This window comes from Mus musculus, chromosome 7, assembly GCF_000001635.26.
Source record: "Mus musculus strain C57BL/6J chromosome 7, GRCm38.p6 C57BL/6J".
Lineage (NCBI taxonomy): Eukaryota > Metazoa > Chordata > Mammalia > Rodentia > Muridae > Mus > Mus musculus.
In genome coordinates, this window is record NC_000073.6 from 23057760 (window position 1) to 23081544 (window position 23785).

At 38.9% G+C, this 23785-nt stretch overlaps 1 protein-coding gene across 1 annotated transcript; it reads right to left on the minus strand.

Annotated features, from left to right (window-relative positions):
- Positions 1 to 8773: 8773 nt before the first annotated feature.
- On the minus strand, positions 8774 to 9697 carry Vmn1r260 (vomeronasal 1 receptor 260). Its single transcript, NM_001166756.1, has one exon. It carries the CDS (start codon positions 9695 to 9697, stop codon positions 8774 to 8776), a length of 924 nt encoding a protein of 307 aa, NP_001160228.1.
- Positions 9698 to 23785: the final 14088 nt, after the last annotated feature.

The following is a 23785-nucleotide window of genomic DNA, read 5'->3' on the forward strand; positions in this document are numbered from 1 at the left end:
ATTGAAAGAGCTTGAAATAATAGAATATGAACCAACAGTTTGTATGTTCTATATTGAGGATAGATTTGCACTGAGTTATGAAATTAATACCGAGACTCTTCATGTACATGTTCTCAGACCTCTACCAACAATAAAAATGACAATCCCACAGCACCAAGCCTTGATAATAACACTGGCCATAATAAGAATCAGCAAGACAGCTCAGCAGCTAAAGCACTCACAACTTAGAAATGATTATCCCAGGTCCTACCTAGTGGAGAGAACAAACTCCTACAATTGTACTCTGCCTTCCTCAAATCTGTGCTTGAACATGTCCACACACTGAAAAGAAAAAAAGTGTATTTTCTAAGTTCACTTTAATCAGTTCAGTGTATCCTATAACACTGATCTCTGCCTGTTAATCTGTATATACCCTTATCTCTAAGCATTATTTTGGTGTACGTTATTGGACTGTATTATCTACTACCCTTCCAACAGTTTTTTCAGCACAATATTTCCAACCAACACTCAGTAGTAAAGAATAGTTAGAGAGGAAAAGGAGTGTAGACCTCTGATGTTGGTTTTGGTAAGTCCAAAATCTATCATCATGATATATCTAACCAGAAGTCAAACAAGACAGCCAAACAATAATTCATCAATAGCAAAATCAGGAGCAGGTACAGCAGCAAAGGGGACTGACAGCAGCAGGCAAAGCAGGAGCCACCACAGGCCATCTTGGGGATCTCACACAAATACCTTCTCAAGACCCCCAAGAATTCCAAACTAAAACTGTCTGCAGCTGGAAAAAATCATACCCCTCCTAAAGCATGAGACACTCATAATTATTCGTTGTGGACAATTGGAAACAGCCCCATATCCCATATCAGAGATTAAAACAAAAACATATTCATGTAACATAACTGGGTTTTTGACAAAATGAAAATTATCACATCAATCAAAATAAAGAACAAATACTGAAATGTTAAGAAAATTCAAAGGAGGCATGAATTATAATGAGATAACTTTGCAAAGGGCAGAAATTAGCAGGTAAAATTTCAAGAAAACATGCATAAATAAATAAATAAATAGATAGATAAACAAACAAACAAACAAATAAACGCATGGCCTTTCTTTGTTCCATCTAAAGTTCCACACACCAGTCTGCAATCTCTGATCCATACTCCTCTCCCTGGCCCATAGTTCTGCCTGCCTTCCAGGATGCTGAGTCCTGCATGGTCATGAGGGTGATGGTGGGACATGATCGCAACTCTGGGATGGAGCCAGTAGGACATAGGACTCCACAAGTGTTGACAGTTATCAGGAAATATGATACTTGACAAGTTTATTGTGGAATGTCCTTTCTGGGAAGGTTAATACCTCTTAGGATGGGAGGGTATGTTTATGCCTTAGCAAAAACTATAAATGCTGTGGCTTTCACAGCAGCCCTTAATGATATAGGAAAGAACACTGAATACATAAATTTAAAAATATATAAACAGGATTTCTCAACTATTCAAAAAATAAAGATGTAATATGAGTTACAAGAGGGGTTTCATGTACCAAAAAAAGTACAGAAGCAGTTGCACTATGAGCAAGCTTGTCAGAAAGATGCAAAGGCAGGCAGACACAAATGCAAGCAGGTTTCTGAGTTCAAGGACATCCTGGAACAGAGGAAATTTAGACCCAGCATGAGGGAGTAATGATCTCATAGCTTATTGTATGTTCTTACAAAGCAAGCAGATTTCTGAGTTTGTTTGCCATGTTAAGAAAAATGTGCTTGCTGTCTTTTCTTAGCGGATAAGGGGCTAAGTTCAAAATTTGTGATGTAATCAAAAGAGTATGTGGGGTGCATGATTGCATTGACATGAAAATAAAAGAATGGACTATTGTCTGTTAGAGGTTATCTCTCTGGTCATCTTCAGAAAGCTGTCTTAGCAGAACACAAGGCTATCAGCTTGTACCCCAGAACTGACTTCAAGCCATTCTTTTTGTTGCTCCCAAACACCACTTCCTCAGAACCCCCCTCTAAGCCAAGGCTGGTCCTTGTCACCAGGAGGCCTACTGACATCCAGAACAACCAAGAACAACTCACTCTCCTATTTCCCACGTGCTGAACTCTATTACTCCCAGAAGCTGTGAGGTCTGCCCAATTCTCTCCATTCTTTTTATTCCCTATCTTCCTGTCCACACTTCTACATGCAATTGAGAACCTGCACTCCACACCCTTGTCCACAGCTCTGCATGCCTCCTGGTAGACCTGTTACCAAGTGGTACAATCAGTCCCAGAGGCCTACTGTGACCTTGTATGGCCAGGACAATTAATACCAGAGACAACAAGATGGCTAAAGGATGAGCTAAAATATGATAAGGAAAAGCCAGTGAAATATGGCACCACAGGTAATCAGCTATCTTACTCTAGCAAGCATTAGGTACCCTGACACACCTGAAGAGCAAGAAAATGACCTTATATCTCATCGTATGAAGAAGATAGAGGCCTTTGATGAGGAAATAAGTAAATATCTTTTTAAAATACAGGAAGACAGGATCAAACAGGCATTTAAAAAGGAAACAAATAAATATGAAAGAATACAGGAAAATGCAACCAAACAGGTGAAGGAAATGAATAAAACTGTTCAGGACCTGAAAATGGAAATAAATGTAATACAGAAAACAAAAAAAGGAGCCAACCCTGGAGAAAGAAAACCTAGAGAAGAGAATTACAAGCCACAAGCATCATCAACAGACTACAAGAGAAAGAAGAGAGAAGCTCAGCCATCAGAGATACAATAGAAAAATTGCTGTATTGGTCAAAGAAAATGTCAAATAAATTGATTCTAATACAATACACTCAGAAAATTTGGGACACTAGGAAAAGACAAAAACTAAGAATGGTAGAAATAAAGGGAGAATAATGCCAGCTCAAAGGCACAGAAAATATACTCAACAAAATCATAGAACAAAACATCCCTAACCTAAAGAAAGATATAACTATAAAACTACAAGAACCAAAATAGATTTGATGACAAATAAAATCCTGCCACCATATAATAAAACATTAAATGTACATAACAAAGAAAGAAATTTAAAAGATGAAGGGGAGAAAAAGACAAGTAGCATATAGGGTAGTCCTGTTAGAATTACACCTGACTTCACATCAGAGGCTCTAAAAGCCAGAAGGGCATGGACAAGAGTTTTGCAGACCTTAAGAGACCACAGTATCAATCCATGAAAATGTTCAATTACCATAGATAGAAAAGTAAACATAATCCATGACAAAAATAAATTTAAGAAATATCTATTTACTAATAGAGCCCTTCAAAGATATAAGAAAGAAAACTTCAATTCAAGGAGTTTAACTACCCAGGAAAACATAAGAACTTAATCATTGAACAGCAAAACCAAAAGAATAGAATTATATACAGACAATAACACCTCCAACAACAAAACACCAATGAGTAACAATCATTGGGCATTAGTATCTCCTATCAGCAATGGACTCAAGTCACCAATACAAATAGAGTAGATAGGCAAGGAGAATCCATGATTTTACTATATACAAGAAATACAGCTCAGCAACAAAAATAAACACTGCCTCAGAGTAAAGGACTGGAAATAGGTTTTCCAAGCAAACGGACCCAGGAGACAAGCTGGCCTAGCCATTATAATATCTAATAAAACAGACTTTCAACCAGAAGTTATGAAAAGAGATGGAGAAGGACACCTTATATACATCAAAGGAAAAATGCAGCAAGATGATGCCTCAGTACACACACACACACACACACACACACACACACACACACACACACACACACACACTGCATGGCTGAAATAAAGTAGTCCAATAACTCATACAAATACATACATACATACATACATACATACATACATACATACATATGTTCATACAAACTTACATGCATACAGACCTACAGAGAGACATACACATTAATACATGGAATAGTTAGAGCAAGCACTAACTAACCGAGCCTTTCACACACACTTACATATATAAAAACAGTTGGTGGATGGAGCAAGCTCCAACACACACCCAGACAAGCTTTATATATATGTATATATACAGATACTTCCGCTCAATGAACTTTGTTCCAAACTTCCACTCAAACAAACTTTACACATATACACACATACACATAGTTCTTGTATAAAAGGAACAATTTTCAGCTCTCCACTTTTTATTCCTTCTTCCATAGCTTATATATCCCAGCAAAAATTTTCAAGCAGTATAAAACTACAATGTGAGTATGTTTTAGTTTTCTTCTAGTAAATGATTATGAAAAACAGTGTGTTACACAATACTGTTATGAGAAATAACATTATATCGTAAAGGTAAAGAAAACAAATTATCCCCAAAACACCCAGGTACATTTTTTTTTGATTTTATTTATTTTTATTAGATTTTTCTTTATGTACATTTCAAATTTCAAATGCTATCCCGAAAGTTCCCTATACCCTCCCCCCATGCCCTGCTCCCCTACCAACCCACTCCTGCTTCTTGACCCTGGCATTCCTGTGTACTGGGACATAAAAAGTTTGCAATACCAGGGGCCTCCCTTCCCAGTGATGGCTGACTAGGCCATCTTCTGCTACATATGCAGCTAGAGATACAAGCTCTGGGGGTACTGGTTAGTTCATATTGTTGTTCCACCAATAGGGTTGCAGACCCCTTCAGCTCCTTGGGTGCTTTCTCTAGCTTCTCCATTGGGGGCCCTGTGTTCCATCTTACAGATGACTGTGAGCATCCACATCTGTATTTGCCAGGCACTGGCATAGCCTCATACGAGACAGATATACCAGAGTCCCTTCATCAAAATCTTGCTGGCATATAACCTAGGTACATTTATAAGTAAGGAACTTATTATAAATTCACAAAGTGTACAAAAGCAAGGCAATTTTCTCATCAAGTTTCTCTTCTTGGAAGGCAGAAATTACAAAGAAAGGGACAAGAATTTTATTATTTATCTCTAAAATAATCTGAAAAAAGCTTAAAGGAATCACAAATCTAAACTTTTACATAAAAATCAATCATGTCGATTTTGAATTCTTGAAGACCACTTAGTTGAAAAGAGGTGGTCAGTTGGGACTCTGTATCCTCAGTTATTAGAAAATTTCAGTAGGATCACTTTCCTATATGTTAGAAATTTCCACTGCCATAGGTTTTCATAACATCTCTCAAATGCCCTCCAATTCCAGCTCTTTCTCTTCATTCCATCTCTCAACCCTATGTCTCCTTGCACTTCTGGCCCTTTTCCAACTCATCCCCCTAGTCCACTCAGAAGAGTCAATCTCTTCCCTCCTTTCATGAAATCCTCGTGTCCCTCACTAGAACATTTTTATGTATCAATCTCCTTTGTAGGTTGATTATTATTTATTTAATGGCTAATAACTATGTATAAGTGATGGTGATTGATAATAGTGATGCCTGTGATGGTGATAATGGTGAAAAATGTGATAATGGTGGTGATGGTAATGGTGGCTATGGTAATGGTGATCAGGATGGTAAAGTGGGAATGGTGAGATGCTGCTGCTGGTGGTGATCGTGATATTGATGTTGGTGGTTGTGATGAGAGTGATAAACTCAGTGTTTCTCTGTATAGCCTCGACTGTCCTGGAACTCACTCTGTAGACCAGGCTGGTCACAAGCTCAGAAATCTGTCTGCCCCTGCCTCCCAAGTGCTGGGATCAAAGGCTTGGACCACCACTGCCCGGATTACTTTTTGTTAAATAAAAACATTTTATTTTCATCACAATGCCACTATAATACATTTACTTTGTTATGAGCAAGTTTGTGTGTGTGTGTAATTTATCTTTGTACTGTAATAAGAAAATAATATTCCTTTGATTTGGAAACCATCTTCACATAAAGTCTTATTTAAAGTAGAGTGTGGTGGTCCTTGGCTATCATTCTGGCTACTCTGAAAGCCAAGTAAAAACTCTCAAGTTCAAAGCCACATCACTCCAATCTCTGCCTCTGTGGTTATATGGCTGTCTTCCCTCTGTATGTGTTTGCTGCTTCTTATAAGGACACAGTCACTCTTAAAGGTTTTATTCTACTTGTGGCTTTCCAAATAGGTCATTCATGGACCAGGACTTTACATAGCAGAAATACTGTCCAACCCATAGCAGGCAATGATAGCTTTCCCTTCATTCCCCCTCTCTGACCAGATGCCCTTCACAGGCCCATCCCATGGCCCTTGTGTCTGCTGATTATCGAATTGCAGAGCTTCTCACAGAGCTCCATCAGCTGACCAAGCAAATCCAGGTAAGAGGAATGTTTGTATAAGTGAATACATACCGCAATTCTCCTACAAACATCATGATGCCTGTTCTTAAACAGCTGAGTAATGCTCCATTGTGCTAATGTGCCATACTTTTTATCCTTTCTTTTGTTGACACTTCTTGGTTGATAACAGATTTATTCATATTGTGAATGAATAGAGCAGCAAAAAAAAAAAAATCATGGTTGATCACATGTCCTTGTAGTAGGATGAAGTGCCCTTCAGGTATATATCCAAGAGTGGTGAGATAGATCTATTGCCTACTTTCTGTGGAACCTCTATTCTTATTCCCATAGTGACTGTACAAGTTCTTACTTTCACCAGCAATGGGTGAGCCTTTCCCTTATTGCACATCCTTGCCAGCATGAGCAGTCACCTGTGTTGTTGATCTTGGCCATTGTAATAGGTGTTAGAATCCCAATGTAGTTTTCATTTCCTTTTTCCTGATGTCCAAATATTGCCAAGGGTCATGCAGTAGGAATGACCAATGGCTTTAGAACTCAGGGAATGTGGTCACCCCACTGATTACCACAGCCACATGGGTTAATCTTGTTGTGTCATGGCCCCAAGAACTTCATGATGTTATGGAGTTCTGCTCTGCTTGCAGTCCTCACATCCCACTTAATATAAGAAGGACATAGCATTAAGAGGTCTAGACTCATTTTCCTCTCTAACGTTTTCCTCTACTACTGGGTGTTAGTTTGTTGGAAGTAATTGAATTGAAAAGTTTTTGACGGGTGGTAGATAATAGAACCCAACAAAGTATCCCAAAATAATGCTTAGAAGTAAGGGGATACACAGATTAACAGGCAGAGATCAGTGTTATAGGATACACTGAACTGATTAAACTGAACTTAGAAAATATACTTTTCTTCTCTTCGGAGTGTGGACATGTTCAAGCACAGATTTGAGGAAGGCAGAGTACAATTGTATGAGTTTGTTCTCTCCACTAGGTAGGACCTGGGATAATCATTTCTAAGCTGTGAGTGCTTTAGCTGCTGAGCTGTCTTGCTGATTCTTATTATGGCCAGTGGTATGGTCAAGACTTGGTGTTGTGGGATTGTCATTTTTATGGTTGGTAGAGGTCTGTGAAAATGTACATGAAGAGTCTCAGTATTAATTTCATAACTCAGTGTGAATCTATCCTCAATATAGAACATACAAACTGTTGGTTCCTATTCTATTATTTCAAGCTCTTTCAACATTTCATTACGATTTCCTACTCCCCCAAATTGGAAGTGAAGAGTTAAGTGTGTTGGATAAATTTCTCATTGTGGGCCTCGAGGGATGGATCAGCAGGTTAGAACCCTGGCCACATTTACATTGGATCAGAGCTCGATTCTGAGAAATTATATTTGTAGACTTACATCAGTTTGTAACTCCAGCTCTAGGGGTATGACACCTATTCTCCTTAAGAGGAGGGAATCCCCATAAATACATACATACCCAATACACATGAACAAAAAATGAATGGTAAAATATTCTTTGTTCATAGGACTAAGTACCACAAGTCAGATTATAAGTTTCATCACACTGACACCTATAAGCACTCCAGATATTTATCTTGTGGTCTTTCTTGCCTGGGTCATTCTCAGGTAGCTGAAAATATTAGATGCTTGATTTTGATATTCTGAGAAAATAATTTTGTGACTGAGAAAGCCACTGATTGATGGAGTGACAACTTTGCCTCAACCATTGTTCTGATATATCTTATCTCCTGTCTGATTGGTAGGTGTTTGTGATGATTGGAAAACAATTTCACCATGACGCAGAGTGAAGTCTTTACCAAAGTCTTTCAGGAGAAGATCTCTAGTGTGGATCCTGGATTCCTCCCTGGTCCTAAGACTTTAAATGTCTGAAAGTTTCGGAACGTGAGCTGTTTTTGCCTTTTTTCCTATTTACTCTTGATGTGATCAGCAGATTATATTGCTCTAGAGAGCACAAAGTTTTGATTTTCAGTGCTTGACTCTCACCTGAGTAGGACCCAAGGTAGCTAAGCATATATCTCCTAACTAAAATGGAATGACATGCAATATACTTACTATTTATATAAATTTCATCCTTGAAAATATTTAATCATAGCAAAGCACTCTCATTTATTCAAATAGGGAAATATAGAGATGGATTCTGTTCTTATCCGAAGTTTAAAGTATTAACTAAGAAGGAGCGAGAATATGCGTTTGATCAGGACCATTTAACACATTAAACTGTTTAGGGAAGATAGGTTGCATCAGTTTTAGACCATCCTGCAGCAGGAGGCAGTTATATACAAAAGTACAGAGGGTAGTGAATAACTCACTTACCATGTCAGTCAGATTCCAACCAGAAATCATTTCACATCAACAGAGGTGTATAGCCTTATTCTTTTAAAATTACAGCAGAGAGCATCACACCTTGTTCATACAAAATGTTGAATACATATTTATGGAATAAAGTCCTTAATCGTATTAGTGAAGCTGTCTTTTGTATTATGCATTTTTTAGCCACTCTGATTTTCAACAGTTGAAGAGCACAGAACAAGGATCCTTGGGATCTCTGAAGATCAACAGTAAAGGAGAGATACTGGGGAAGATTGCAGTTAAAATCTCACTGACAAGCCTTACGAAGAAATGAGAATGCATAAAAAGGGCATGTACTATGATACAAATACAATTTAGAAGATAAAAGCTAACAAATGTAAACACCAGCATCAGGATAGTATGGGTTGCTTTGGACTCAGCTTGGCCTCTGGGGTTCTGATTGGGAGTGAGGATGTGCTGCATTCGCTGGCGATGTCTACGGAGGAGAAGTACCATGGAGACACTGGTCCAGACCATGATGCTCATGAATGTGGCATCATAGGCAAACTGCAAGAAGACAATGCCCACACTGAATCCAGAAGTGGAACAGAACAGCTTTCTTTTCGAGTCAGTGTTATTGTCTGTTATCTGTGGACCACTGAACTTAATTGGAATGTGAATGTTACTTAAGACACTGAAAAACCAACAACTGCAAGAAGAATAACTTGCCATGTTTGTGACACTTGCTCTGAGTACAAGTTTACCTTTCCCTCTATTAAGAGGAACCAGAGTGACAAACTGATGGACACTCAGGACACAGGTGGAACACAAGTTTGTGCTTCTTACCACCAGGTGACTGAAGGATTCTAATTTACATTTGAGTTCAGTTGGAGGAGTTTTGGGAGCAAAAGCCATCATGTTGTTTGGAAATATAGTGAGGAATAGAGTCAAGGCATTGGCCACAGCCATGTGGCTTAAAATCACCTGTCTTGGCCTCTGTTTAGAACCAGTCAAGACTGGGGAGAAATTATGGACAAACAGAAAGACATTGGCCACAGTCCCAACCCCAAACTGGCAAAGCAAGAGGATCTGAAGAGCCACTTCTTCAGTGGTTTTCAGGGAGTTACCATGAGCAGACATGGAGAGGGCTTTTCCCAATCCTACAGTGATGAATAGATAGAACAGTACTCTCTGTGGGTCTCTGTTCTATTGTCCACACTTACCAATTGATTTGTGACAATTTCTTCACTTGATAAGTGAGACAGTATTCTAGTTACACATTACAGGTAAATTGCAGGGAAAACAATGCATGTATAATAACTCAAGTAAAATATTATACGTATTGAATTACTCCTGACTCAAGATACATTTTGTATTGCAACTACATCTTTATTGGTTCAGTAGGTCAAGAGCACAATAACACACATTTTAACAAACCATGGGCTTTGTATATGAATACAGACAGTAAAGAGTCTAGTATGAATTTGTGAATCCATCATCAGAATTCAATTAGCAAGGAGGGGAAGCTGCAAATGGAATGTACCTTAATCAATAAAAAATGAAAGAATATATAAATGCAACATAAAAATAATTAATTGAATATCCTTATGTTATAGTAACATATTAAAAATAGTGTGTATGGGAATAACATGTAAGATTGTACATAATAATAAAGTTGTGTAACAGAATTCTGCTGTAGAAAATTAAGATGTTGGCTTTTGAGAAAATTTTATACTATTCATCCACACAAACACAGACACACACACACACACAAAAGCCACCACATATTTCTGATAGAGTCAACTGTCTTCTGATCACACAGATGAACACAGGCTTACATATGTGTCCTCCATGTGAAAAAACCCCAACTTGCTAACAAGTTTCATTTATTCATAGTTTTTCTGACCTTAATTTTTGTTCTAAAATGTCAGGTGCTAGAGTCTTAGCTGTGTCATCTCCAGCTTCCCTCGAAAATTATTAACACAGTCAGTCTTATACCCTTTGCAAGCTAATGCTTAGCCTGCATTTTACTTGTTTATATATTTTCTTTAGGAACACAAGGGTCTCCATCTACCAGATAAAATTCAACATCTCACATACATGTTACAGTTAATTACTAATCTGGGACACAGACATTTCTTTGAGATGAAAGCAAAATATTAACCTACTTAAATCAAACTGCAGACTTCAGAAAGAAATAATGTTTCATGTTGGCTTCAGAAGACACTTTTCACTGAAGAAAAGAGAAAAGAATTTTAAGCAGAAGTCTATGGTAGATGAATCCCACCTTCTGAGCCTCAGTCAGGATGAAGATGATCATCTGAAGGCCAGCTGCAGAGCATAGTTTCTGTAGAAGTATATTTCGTAGTGCTTTAATTGAGGAACTTCTCTGTGTCACTCTTTGCCTGAGAAAGAATGCAATGAAATTCGGAATGGTTTCTTATTCTCCATGCAATGCTGTGAAGGTAACCTAACAAGTCCAGGTTTCCAGTCTCATAAAATAATAGGGCACTGGGACATGCCATCCTTCAGAGAGTCTATTATTTATCATTTATCCCCAGAGCAAATCTCCATTCTTTTCTGATGCTTACTGATGATGTCTAGAAGTTTGTTATATGTTAATGAGTACCTGGGCAGAAGTTAGGGAAGGGTTTTCATGTTTCCTTCGGGAGAATCTAAGTTCTGAATTGAGTTTGTCATCAGATGTGAATTGGGGCGCTCCAGGGTAGAACAAGGGACTCATTATATGAGTTTCTACAGAGTACTTTCCTCCCTACTATTTCACTTCTGCAAAATTATTCTGACACCAAGTCCTCTCAGAAAACTGGCAATGTGTCATTCAGATTCTGTAATTTCCCAGGAAGTTGCTTCATTACAACTTTTCCCATGTTGGACCCAGGACATTTATAAATGACTAATTTATTAAATGAAACTGGTCTTTCCCACCTGAATCCTGGGGTTATTCCCATATTCACTTATTTTCAGCTAGATCATGCCTTGTTTTCTGATATATTCATGAATCCTTATCACAGGTCTAATGTAATTTGGTAGTATCTAGAGAATTTCATTTGTAATTAAGTAATCCTGGACATACAAGCAAAGATATGGATTGAGCAATCATGAAGAAATAAATAGCTCCAACTCATTTCTGCTCTAGGTATAATAAAAAACTAGGGACTTAGTCTTGATTTTCAATGATGAAAAGTAAAAATTCAGGTTATAAATCTAAGAATTGTATGTTCCAAACCTTTATTGATATTTAAGCCTGTAACAATATTGTCTCAGGCACAATGAACTTATACTTTCATGTGTGAGAATTAAGATATCACTGTACAATATTTTTACAAATGAAAGTACCAGTATTTAGAATGGGATATATGTGGAAATAGGACAAAAAGTAAGAATAACTTATCTTTAATTGCTCAGATACCTTATGTTTGTCTAGGACGAGTACATATCCATGATTTCATCTGTAAAATTTGTGTTGGCTAATTGACATTTATTATCCCGACCTGTGGGACCTAGTTATTCGGGGATCAAGGGGGATCAAGCCTGAAATAGAAATGGGCAAGAAAAGGGAGCGAGATCAAGCAAAGGGTTGTCAAGGTCTACTCTAATGGAGGCTGGAAGCCTGATTATCAGCACACAGTGAGAGCAAATAGGGAGTGTCTGAGGGGGATCAAATCACAGAGAGAGGGGTGACATCTGGGGCAGATGCTAAGTGCAGGCTTGAAACATCTTGTGGCTTATCTTTGGATGCTGGTTCTGCCCAAACAGCCCCAGGTGTCTGTCCAAGAGAAGGGTCAGTTGATTCTCACTATCAGCCTTGTGTGAGGAGGAGGTGGCTCAGCTCCCAACAAAGGGTCAATTGATTCTCAGGGTGGGAGCTGTTGAAGGTCTGGTTTCCCACAGACTCGTGTTCCACAATTTACATATGGCTTATTAGCCTAATACATACTTATATTGGAATAACTTTCAAAGTCAGGAATTTTTAAGAGTCATGGCTTGTCGAATACAGTCTTATAAAGGGTGAAAGGGTGATAATGGAAGATGAAGGGTTAGATTTGGGTGTGTGTAGGAGGGAAAGTAGATGAGGAAATATTGAGAGGAATAACTAACACTAAGTGTCTTTTGAAAATCTGTACAGTAACATTGTACTGTTGGGGCTTCCTGTAATATGTTCACATGCATATTTCTTTTTTTTTCAATTTCTTATTAGATATTTTCTTCCTTTACATTTCAAATGCTATCCCTAAAGACCTCCATGCCCTCCCCCCACCCTGCTCCCCTACCCACCCACTCCCACTTCTTGGCCCTGACGTTCCTTTGTACTGGGGCATATAAAGTTTGTAAGACCAAGGGACCTCTCTTCCCAATGATGGCCAACTAGGCCATCTTCTTCTACATATGCAGCTAGAGACACGAGCTCTGGGGGTACTGGTTACTTCATATTGTTGTTCTACCTATAGGGTTGCAGACCCCTTCAGACCTGCGTTCCATCCAATAGATGATTTTGAGCATCCACTTCTGTATTTGCTGGGCACTTGCATAACCTCACAAGAGAGAGCTATTTCAGGGTCCTTTCAGCAAAATCTTCCTCGCATATACAATAGTGTCTGTGTTTGGTGGCTGATTATGGGATGGATTCCCGGGTGGGGCAGTCTCTGGATGGTCCATCCTTTTGTCTTAGCTCCAAACTTTGTCTCTGTAACTACTCCCATGGGTATTTTGTTCCCCATTCTAAGGAGGGACAAAGCATCCACACTATGGTTCTTCTTGAGTTTCATGTGCTTTGTATCTTGTATCTTGGGTACTCTAAGTTTCTGGGCTACTATCCACTTATCAGTGAGTCCATATCAAGAGACTTCTTGGCCTGAGCATCTGCGGGAGACATATTGGTTCCTGGACACCACCGAGACTAGTCCGCACAGGTGAGAGTGTGGACTACAGAAGCTAACAGCTTCTGGGACACATGGGAGCCACAAGCTTCTGAGGCAGGCCCCTTTTCGGGCTCCAGAAATCCGGGCACCTTCCCTGCCAGAGGATAGGTGACTGCCCGGCCTAGGAGGGCTTTACAGGAGTACCTGGGGGAGCCATCTTGGTTCCCAGATCCTTCGAGACTAGTCTGTGCTTGTGAGAGTGTGGACTACAGAAGCTAACAACTTCTGTGACAGGCCAAAGTAACACAGCATCTGGGACAGGTCCTGTTTTGGGTCTTCATCTTCGGCCGGGAGGGAGGTCCAAAAGCCAGATATCTGTGCACCTTCCCTGGAAGAGGAGAGCTTGCCTGCAGAGAGTGCTCTGACCTCTGAAACTAGGAGAGAGCTAGTCTCCCAGATCTGCTGATAGAGGCTAACAGAAACATGAGAGCAACAATCTCTAATCAGAGACAACTATAACAACTAACTCCAGAGATTACCAGATGGCAAAAGGCAAACGTAAGTATCTTACTAACAGAAACCAAGACCACTCACCATCATTAGAACCCAGCACTCCCACCTCGCTCAGTCCAGGGCACCCCAACACACCTGAAGAGCTAGACCCGGATTTAAAAGCATATCTCATGATGATGGTAGAGGACATCAAGAAGGACTTTAATAACTCACTTAAAGAAATACAAGAGAACACAGCTAAACAGGTAGAAGACCTTAAAGAGGAAGCACAATATTCCCTTAAAGAATTGCAGGAAAACACGACCAAACAGGTGGTGGAATTGAATAAAACCACCCAAGACCTAAAAAGGGAAGTAGATACAATAAAGAAAACCCAAAGTGAGGCAAAACTGGAGATAGAAACCCTAGGACAGAAATCTGGAACCATAGATGCAAGTATCAGCAACAGAATACAAGAGATGGAAGAGAGAATCTCAGGTGCAGAAGATTCCATAGAGAACATCGGCACAACAATTAAAGAAAATGCAAAATGCAAAAAGATCCTAACACAAAATATCCAGGAAATCCAGGACACAATTAGAAGACCAAACCTACGGATAATAGCAATAGATGAGAATGACGATTTTCAACTTAAAGGGCCAGCAAATATCTTCAACAAAATTATAGAAGAAAACTTCCCAAACCTAAAGAAAGAGATGTCCATGAACATACAAGAAGCCTACAGAACTCCAAATAGACCAGACCATAAAAGATATTCCTCTGACACATGATAACCAGAACAACAAATGCACTAAATACAGAGAGAATATTAAAAACAGTAAGTGAGATAGGTCAAGTAACATATAAAGGCAGGCCTATCAGAATTACACCAGACTTTTCACCAGAGACTATGAAAGCCAGAAGAGCCTAGACAGATGTTATACAGACTGTAAGAGAACAGACATGCCAACCCAGGCCACTATACCCAGTCAAACTCTCAATTAACTCAGATGGAGAATCCAAAGTATTACACAACAGAACCCAATTCGCACATTATCTTTCCACGAATCCAGCCCTTCAAAGGATAATAACAGAAAAAACCAATACAAGGATGGAAATCACATCCTAGAAAAAGCAAGAAAGTAATCCCTCAACAAACTAAACAGGAGACAGCCACAATAACAGAATGCCAACTCTAACAACAAAAATAAAAGAAAGCAACAATTACTTTTCCTTAATATCTCTTAATATCAATGAACTCAATTCCCCAATAAAAAGACATAGACTAACAGACTGGCTACACAAACAGGACCCAACATTCTGCTGCTAACAGGAATCCCATCTCAAGGAAAAAGACAGATACTACCTCAGAGTGAAAGGCTGGAAAACAATTTTCCAAGCAAATGGTCTGAAGAAACAAGCTGGAGTAGCCATTCTAATATCGAATAAAATCGACTTTCAACCCAAAGTTATCAAAAAAGACAAGGAGGGACACTTCATACTCACCAAAGGTAAAATCATTCAAGAGGAACTCTCAATTCTGAATATCCATGCTCCAAATGCAAGGGCAGCCACATTCATTAAAGACACTTTAGTAAAGCTCAAAGCACACATAGCACCTCACACAATAATAGTGGGAGACTTCAACACACCACTTTCATCAATGGACAGATCATGGAAACAGAAACTAAACAGGGACACAGTGAAACTAACAGAAGTTACAAAAAAATGGACTTAACAGATATCTACAGAACATTTTATCCTAAAACAAAAGGATATACCTTCTTCTCAGAACCTCACAGGACCTTCTCCAAATATAACAATAAAATTGGTCACAAAACAGGCCTCAACAGATAAAAAATATTGAAATTGTCCCATGCATCCTATCAGACCACCATGGACTAAGGCTGATCTTCAATAACAACATAAATAATGGAAAGCCAACATTCATTTGGAAACTGAACAACACTCTTCTCAATGATACCTTGGTCAAGGAAGGAATAAAGAAAGAAATTAAAGGCCTTTTAGAATTTAATGAAAATAAAGCCACAACATATCCAAACTTATGGGACACAATGAAAGCATTTCGAAGAGGGAAACTCATAGCTCTGAGTGCCTCCAAAAAGAAACTAGAGAGAGCACACACTAGCAGCTTGACAACACACATAAAAGCTCTAGAAAAAAGGGAAGCAAATTCACCCAAGAGGAGTAGACGGTAGGAAATAATCAAACTCAGGGGTGAAATCAACCAAGTGGAAACAAGAAGAACTATTCAAGGAATAAAGGTAACGAGGAGGTGATTCTTTGAGAAAATCAACAAGATAGATAAATCCTTAGCTAGAGTCACTAGAGGGCACGGGGACAGCATCCTAATTAACAAAATCAGAAATGAAAAGGGAGACATAACAACAGATCCTGAAGAAATCCAAAACACCATCAGATCTTTCTACAAAAGGCTATACTCAACAAAACTGGAAAATCTGGACAAAATGGACAAATTTCTAGAAAGATACCAGGTACCAAAGTTAAATCAGGATCAAGTTAACAATCTAAACAGTCCCATATCCCCTAAAGAAATACAAGCAGTCATTAAAAAAAAAAAGCCCAGGACTAGATGTGTTTAGTGCAGAGTTGTATCAGACCTTCAAAGAAGATCTAATTCCAGTTCTGCACAAACTATTCCACGAAATAGAACTAGAAGGTACTCTACCCAACTCATTCTATGAAGCCACAATTACTCTGATACCTAAACCACAGATAGATCCAACAAAGAGAGAACTTCAGACCAATTTCCCTTATGAATATTGATGCAAAAATACTCAATAAATTTCTCACTAACAGAATTAAAGAACACATTAAAACAATCATTCATCCTGACCAAGTAGGTTTTATTCCAGAGATGCAGGGATGGTTTAATATACAGAAATCCATCAACGTAATCCATTATATAAACAAAATCAAAGACAAAAACCACAGGATTATCTCCTTAGACACGGAAAAATCATTCCACAAGATCCAACACCTATTCATGATAAAAGTCTTGGAAAGATCAGGAATTCAAGGTCCATACCTAACCATGATAAAAGCAATCTACAGCAAACCAGTAGCCAACATCAAAGTAAATGGTGAGAAGCTGGAAGCAATCCCACTAAAATCAGGGACTAGACAAGGCTGCCCACTTTCTTCCTACCTGTTCAACATAGTACTTGAAGTCCTAGCCAGAACAATTCGACAACAAAAGGAGATCAAGGGAATACAAATTGGAAAAGATGAAGTCAAAATATCACTGTTTGCAGATGATATGATAGTATACATAAGTGACTCTAAAAATTCCACCAGAGAACTCCTAAACCTGATAAACAGCTTCGGTGAAGTAGCTGGATATAAAATTAACTCAAACAAGTCAATGGCCTTTCTGTACACAAAGGATAAACAGGCTGAGAAAGAAATTATTGAAACAACACCCTTCTCAATAATCACAAATATTATAAAATACCTTGGCATGACTCTAACTAAGGAAGTGAAAGGTCTGTATGATAAGAACTTCAAGTCTCTGAAGAAAGAAATCAAAGAAGATCTCAGAAGATGGAAAGATCTCCCATGCTCATCGATTGGCAGGATCAATATAGTAAAAATGGCTATCTTGCCAAAAGTAATCTACAGATTCAATGCAATCCCCATCAAAATTCCAACTCAATTCTTCAACGAATTAGAAAGGGCAATCTGGATACTCATCTGGAATAACAAAAAACCTAGGATAGCAATATCTCTTCTCAAGGATAAAAGAACCTCTGGTGGAATCGCCATGCCTGACATAAAATAGTACTAGAGAACTATTGTGATAAATACTGCATGGTACTGGTATAGCGACATAGAAGTAGACCAATGGAATAGAATTGAAGACCCAGAAATGAACCCACACACCTATGGTCACTTGATCTTTCACAAGGGAGCAACAATCATCCATTGGAATTAAGACAGCATTTTCAACAAATGGTGCTGGCACAACTGGCGGTTATCATGTAGAAGCATGTGAATTGATCCATTCCTATCTCCTTGTACTAAGATCAAATCTAAGTGGATTAAGGAACTCCACATAAAACCAGAGATACTGAAACTTATAGAGGAGAAAGTAGGGAAAACCCTCGAAGATGTGGGTACAGGGGGAAAATTCCTGAATAGAACAGTAATGGCTTGTGCTGTAAAATCAAGAATCAACAAATGTGACCTCATGAAACTGCAAAGCTTCTGCAAGGCAAAAGACACCGTCAATAAGACAAAAAGTCCACCAACAAATTGGGAAAGGATGTTTACCTATCCTAAATCAGATAGAGGACTAATATTCAATATATATAAAGAACTCAAGAGGTGGACTCCAGATAATCAAATAACCTCATTAAAAATGCAGCTCAGAGCTAAACAAATAATTCTCACCTGAGGAATACAGAATGGCTGAGAAGCCCCTGAAAAAATGTTCAACATCCTTAATCATCATGGAAATGCAAATCAAAACAACCCTGAGATTCCACCTCACACCAGTCAGAATGGCTAAGATAAAAAATTCAGGTGACATCAGATGCTGGTGAGGATGTGGAGAAAGAGGAACACTCCTCCATTATTGGTGGGATTGCAAGATTGTACAACCACTCTGGAAATCAGTCTGGTGGTTCCTCAGAAAATTGGACATAGTACTACTGGAGGATCCCCCAATACCTCTCCTGGGCATATATCCTGAGATGTTCCAACTGGAAAGAAGGATACATGCTCCACTATGTTCATAGGAGCGCTATTTATAATAACCAGAAGCTGGAAAGATCCCAGATGCCCCTCAACAGAGGAATGGATACAGAAAATGTGGTACATTTACACAATGGAGTACTTGTCAGCTATTAAAAAGAACAAATTTATGAAATTCCTATGCAAATGGTGGACCTGAAGGGCATCATCCTGAGTGAGGTAATCCAATCACAAAAGAACTCACATGATATGTACTCACTGATAAGTGAATATTAGCCCAGAAACTTAGAATACCCAAGATATAAGATACAATTTGCTAAACACATGAAACTCAAGAAGAAAGAAGGTCAAAGTGTGGACACTTTGCCCCTTTTTATTATTGGGAACAAAACACCCATGGAAGGAGTTCCAGAGACAAAGTTTGGAGCTGAGACGAAAGGATGGACCATCTAGGGACTGCCATATCCGGGGATCCATTCCATAATCAGCCTCCATATGCTGACACCATTGTGTACACTAGCAAGATTTTGCTGAAAGGACCAAGATAGAGCTGTCTCTTGTGAGAATATTCCGTGGTCTAGCAAACATAGAAGTGGATGCTCACAGTCAGCTACTGGATAGATCACAGGTCCCCCAATGGAGGAGCTAGAGAAAGTAACCAAGGAGCTAAAGGGATCTGCAAACCTATAGGTGTAACAACAATATGAACTACCCAGTAACCCCCAGAGCTCGTGTTTCTAGCTGCATATGTATCAGAAGATGGCCTATCAGCCATCAGTAGAAAGAGAGGCCTATTGGTCGTGCAAACTTTTTCTGCCTCAGTACAGAGGAATGCCAGGGCCAAGAAATGGGAGTGGGTGGGGGAGCTTGGGGTGAAATTTTGGGATAGCATTGGATATTGAAATGACATAAATACCTAATTAAAAAAAGAAATTGGAAAAAAAGAGACTTCTTTTGTAATAGAGTTATCTCACTCAGGATGATACCCTCCCGATCCAACCATTGGCTTAAGAATTTCATAAATTCATTGTTTTTAATATCGGAGTAGTAATCCATTGTGTAAATGAAACACATTTTCTGTATCCGTTCCTCTGTTGAGGGACATCTGGATTCTTATCAGCTTCTGGCCATTATAAATAAGGCTGCTATGAACATAGTGGAGCATGTGTCCTTCTTACCAGTTGGAACATCTTCTGGATATATGCCCAGGAGAGGTATTGCTGCATCTTCTGGTAGTATTATGTCTAATATTTCTGAGTAACTGCCAGACTGATTTCCAGAGTGATTTTACAAGCTAGATCCCACCAACAATCGAGGAGTGTTCCTCTTTCTCCACATCCACTTTCTCTACATCATCGCCAGCATCTGCTGTTACCTCAATTTTTGATCTTAGCCATTCTGACTGGTGTGAGGTGTAATCTCAGGGTTCACATGCATATTTCAAAGGAGTTAAAATAAACCAGTACCCTATTAGTTGGACAGTACCCCTTGTAGACATCTCATGATGAATAATGTAAAGTTCTTTAATTCTATTTTTTGTAACTTTTTCAGGTATTAATAAGTTTTATTGGATATTTTCTTCATTTTCATTTCAAACGTTATCTCCCTCCCCCACAAGCCCTTTATCCCATCCCCTCTCCCCCTGCTTATATGAGGGTGTTCCTCCACCCACCCACCCACCAACTCCCACCTATTTGTCCTCAGTTCCCCTACACTTGGCCATCTATTGAGCCTTCATAGGACCAAGAACCACTCCTCCCACTGATGCATGACAAGGACATCCTCTGCAACTTCTGCTGCTGGAGCTTTGTGTACTCCTTAGATGATGGCTTAGTCCCTGGGTGTTCTTGGGGGACTAGTTGATTGATATTGTTCTTCCTGTGGGGTTGAAATCCCCTTCAACTCCTTTGGTCCTTTCTCTAACTCCTCTGTTGTGGACCCCACTCTCAGTCCAGTGATTGGTTTTGAGCATCTGTCTCTGTATTTGTAAGGCTCTAGCAAGTCACTTAGGAGACAGCCATACCAGCCTCTTTCTCGATGCACTTCTTGGCATCCACAAAGGTGTCTGGGTTTGGTAAGTTATATGGGATGAATCCCCAGGTGGGACAGTCTCTGGATGGCCTTTCCTTCAGTCTCTGCTCTACTCTCTATCTACATATTTGCCCCTGTGGGTATTTTGTTCTCCTTCTAAGAAGGACCGAAGCACCCATACTTTGGTCTCCATTTTTCTTGAGCTTCCTATGGTCTGTGAATTGTATCTTGGTTATTCTTAGCTTTGGGTTAATATCCACTTATCAGTGAGTACATACCACGTGTGTTCTTTTGCCATTGGGTTACCTCACTCAGGATAATATTTTCTAGTACGACACATTTGCCTAAGAAGTTCATGAATTCATCACTTTTATTTTTATTAGATATTTTCTTACTTTATTTACATTTCAAATGTTATCCCCTTTCCTAGTTTCTCCCCACAAAATCCCCTAACATCTACCCCCTCCTCCTGCTCACCAATCCACCCCCTTCTGATTCCTGGCCCAAGCATTCCTCTATACTGGAGCTTAGATCCTTCACAATACAAAGGGCCTCTCCTCGGATTGATGACCGACTGGGCCATCCTCTCCTACATATACAGCTAGAGCCACGAGTCCCGTAATGAATTTTCTTTGATTGATGGTTTAGTCCCAGGGAGCTCTGGGATTACTGGTTAGTTCATATTGTTGTTTCTCCTAGGGGGCTGCAAACACCTGCAGTTGATTGGGTACTTTCTCTAGCTTCTTCATTGGGGACCCTGTGCTCCATCTAATGGATGACTGAGCATTCACTTCTACATTAATCAGGCACTGGCAGAGCCTCTCAGGAGACAGCTATACCAGTCTCCTGTCAGCAAGCTCTTGTTGGCATCTGCAATGGTATCTGGTTTGGTGGTTGTTTAAGGGATGGATCCCCAGGTGAGGCAGTTTCTGGATGGTCATTCCTTTAGTCTCTGCTCCAAACTTTGTCTCTGTAACTCCTCCCATGCGTATTTTCTTCCCCATTCTAAACAGTATCAATGTGTCCACACTTTGGTCTTCCTTCTTCTTGAGTTTCATATATTTTGCAAATTGTATCTTGGGTATTTGGATCTTCTGGCCTAATATCGACTTAACAGTGGGTGTATATCATGTGTGTTCTTTTGTGATTGTGTTAAGTCACTTAGGATGTTATACTTTAGATCTACCTATTTCTCTAAAAATTTTATGAATTCCTTGTTTTTAGTAGCTCCATTGTGCAAATATGCCACATTTTCTGTATCCATTCCTTTGTTTAGGGACATCTGGCTTCTTTCAGCTTCTTGCTATTATAAATAAGGCTTCTATGAACATAGTGGAGCATGTGTCCTTATTACAAGTTGGAGCATCTTCAGGGTATATGCCTAGGAGAGGAATTGCAGGATCTTCCGGTAGTACTATGTCCAATTTTCTGAGGAACTGCCAGACTGATTTCCAGAGTGGTTGTACAAGCTGAGTTTGATTATTTTCTGCTGTCTACTCCTCTTGGGCATATTTGCTTACTTTTGTTCTAGAGCTTTTAGGTCTGCTGTGAAGCTGCAAGTGTGTTCTCTCTCCAGATTCTTTTTGGAGGTACTCAGAGCTTTGAATTTTCTTCTTCGAACTGCTCTCATTGTGTTCCATAAGTTTGGTTATGTTGTGGCTTCATTTTCATTAAACTCTAAAAAGTCTTTAATTTCTTTATTTCTTCCTTGACCAACTTATCATTGAGTAGAATGTTATTCAGCTTCCATGTCAACATTGGCTTTCTATTATTTATCTTGTTATTGAAGATCAGCATTAGTCCATGGTGATCTGATAGGATGCATGGGATAATTTCAATATTTTTGGATCTGTTTAGGCCTGTTTTGTGACCAATATGGTCCATTTTGGAGAAAGTACCATGAGGTGCTTAGAAGAATATATATTCTTTTGTTGTAGGGTAAAATGTTTTGTAGATATCTGTTAAATACTTTGATTTCATAACTTCTGTTAATTTCAATGTGTCTCTGTGTAGTTACTTTTCCAGGATCTGTCCAACGATGAGAGTGGGGTGTTGAAGTCTCCCACTATTATTGTGTGAGGTGCAATGTGTTCTTTGAGCTTTACTAAAGTTTCCTTAATGAATGTGGCTGCCCTTGCATTTAGAGCATAGATATTCAGAATTTAGAGTTCATCTTGGTAGATTTTACCTTTGATTAGTATGAAGTGCCCCTACATGTCCTTTTTGATTAGTCTGTTTTGGTAGTCGATTTTATTTGATATTAGAATGGCTACTCCAGCTTGTTTCTTCAGACCGTTTCTTTGGAAAATTGTTTTTCAGCCTTTTACTCAGAGGTAGTGTCTGCCTTTTCCCCTAAAATGGGTTTCTTGTATATATCAAAATGTGGGGTCCTGTTTGTTTAGGCAGTCTGTTAGTCTATGTCTTTTTATTGGGGAATTGAGTCCATTGATATTAAGAGATATTAAGGAAAAGTAATTATTGCTTTCTGTTATTTTTGTTATTAGATTTGGGGGGTTCTTTACTTGCGGCAGTCTTCATTAATGTTAGTTGAAAGATTACTTTCTTGGTTTTTCTTGGGTGTAATTTCTGTCTTTGTATCGGCGTTTTCCCTTTATTATCATTTGAAGGGCTGGATTCATGGAAAAATATTGTGTGAATTTGTTTTTGTCATGGAATACCTTCGTTTCTCCATCTACGGTAATTGAGAGTTTTGCTGGGTATAGTAGCCTGGGCTGACATTTGTATTCTCTTAGGGTTTGTATAACATCTGTCCAGGATCTTCTGGCTTTCATAGTCTCTGGTGAGATGTCTGGTGTAATTGTAATAGGTCTCCCTTTATATGTTACTTGACATTTTTCTCTTACTGCTTTTAATATTCTGTCTTTATTTGGTGCATTTTTTTGTTCTGATTATATTGTGTTGGGAGGAATTTCTTTTGTGGTCTAATCTATTTGGTATTCTGTAGCCTTCTTGTATGTTCATAGGTATCTCTTTCTTTAGGTTAGGGAAGTTTTCTTCTATAATTTTGTTGAAGATATTTACTGGCCCTTTAAGTTGAAAATCTTCATTCTCATCTACATCTATAATT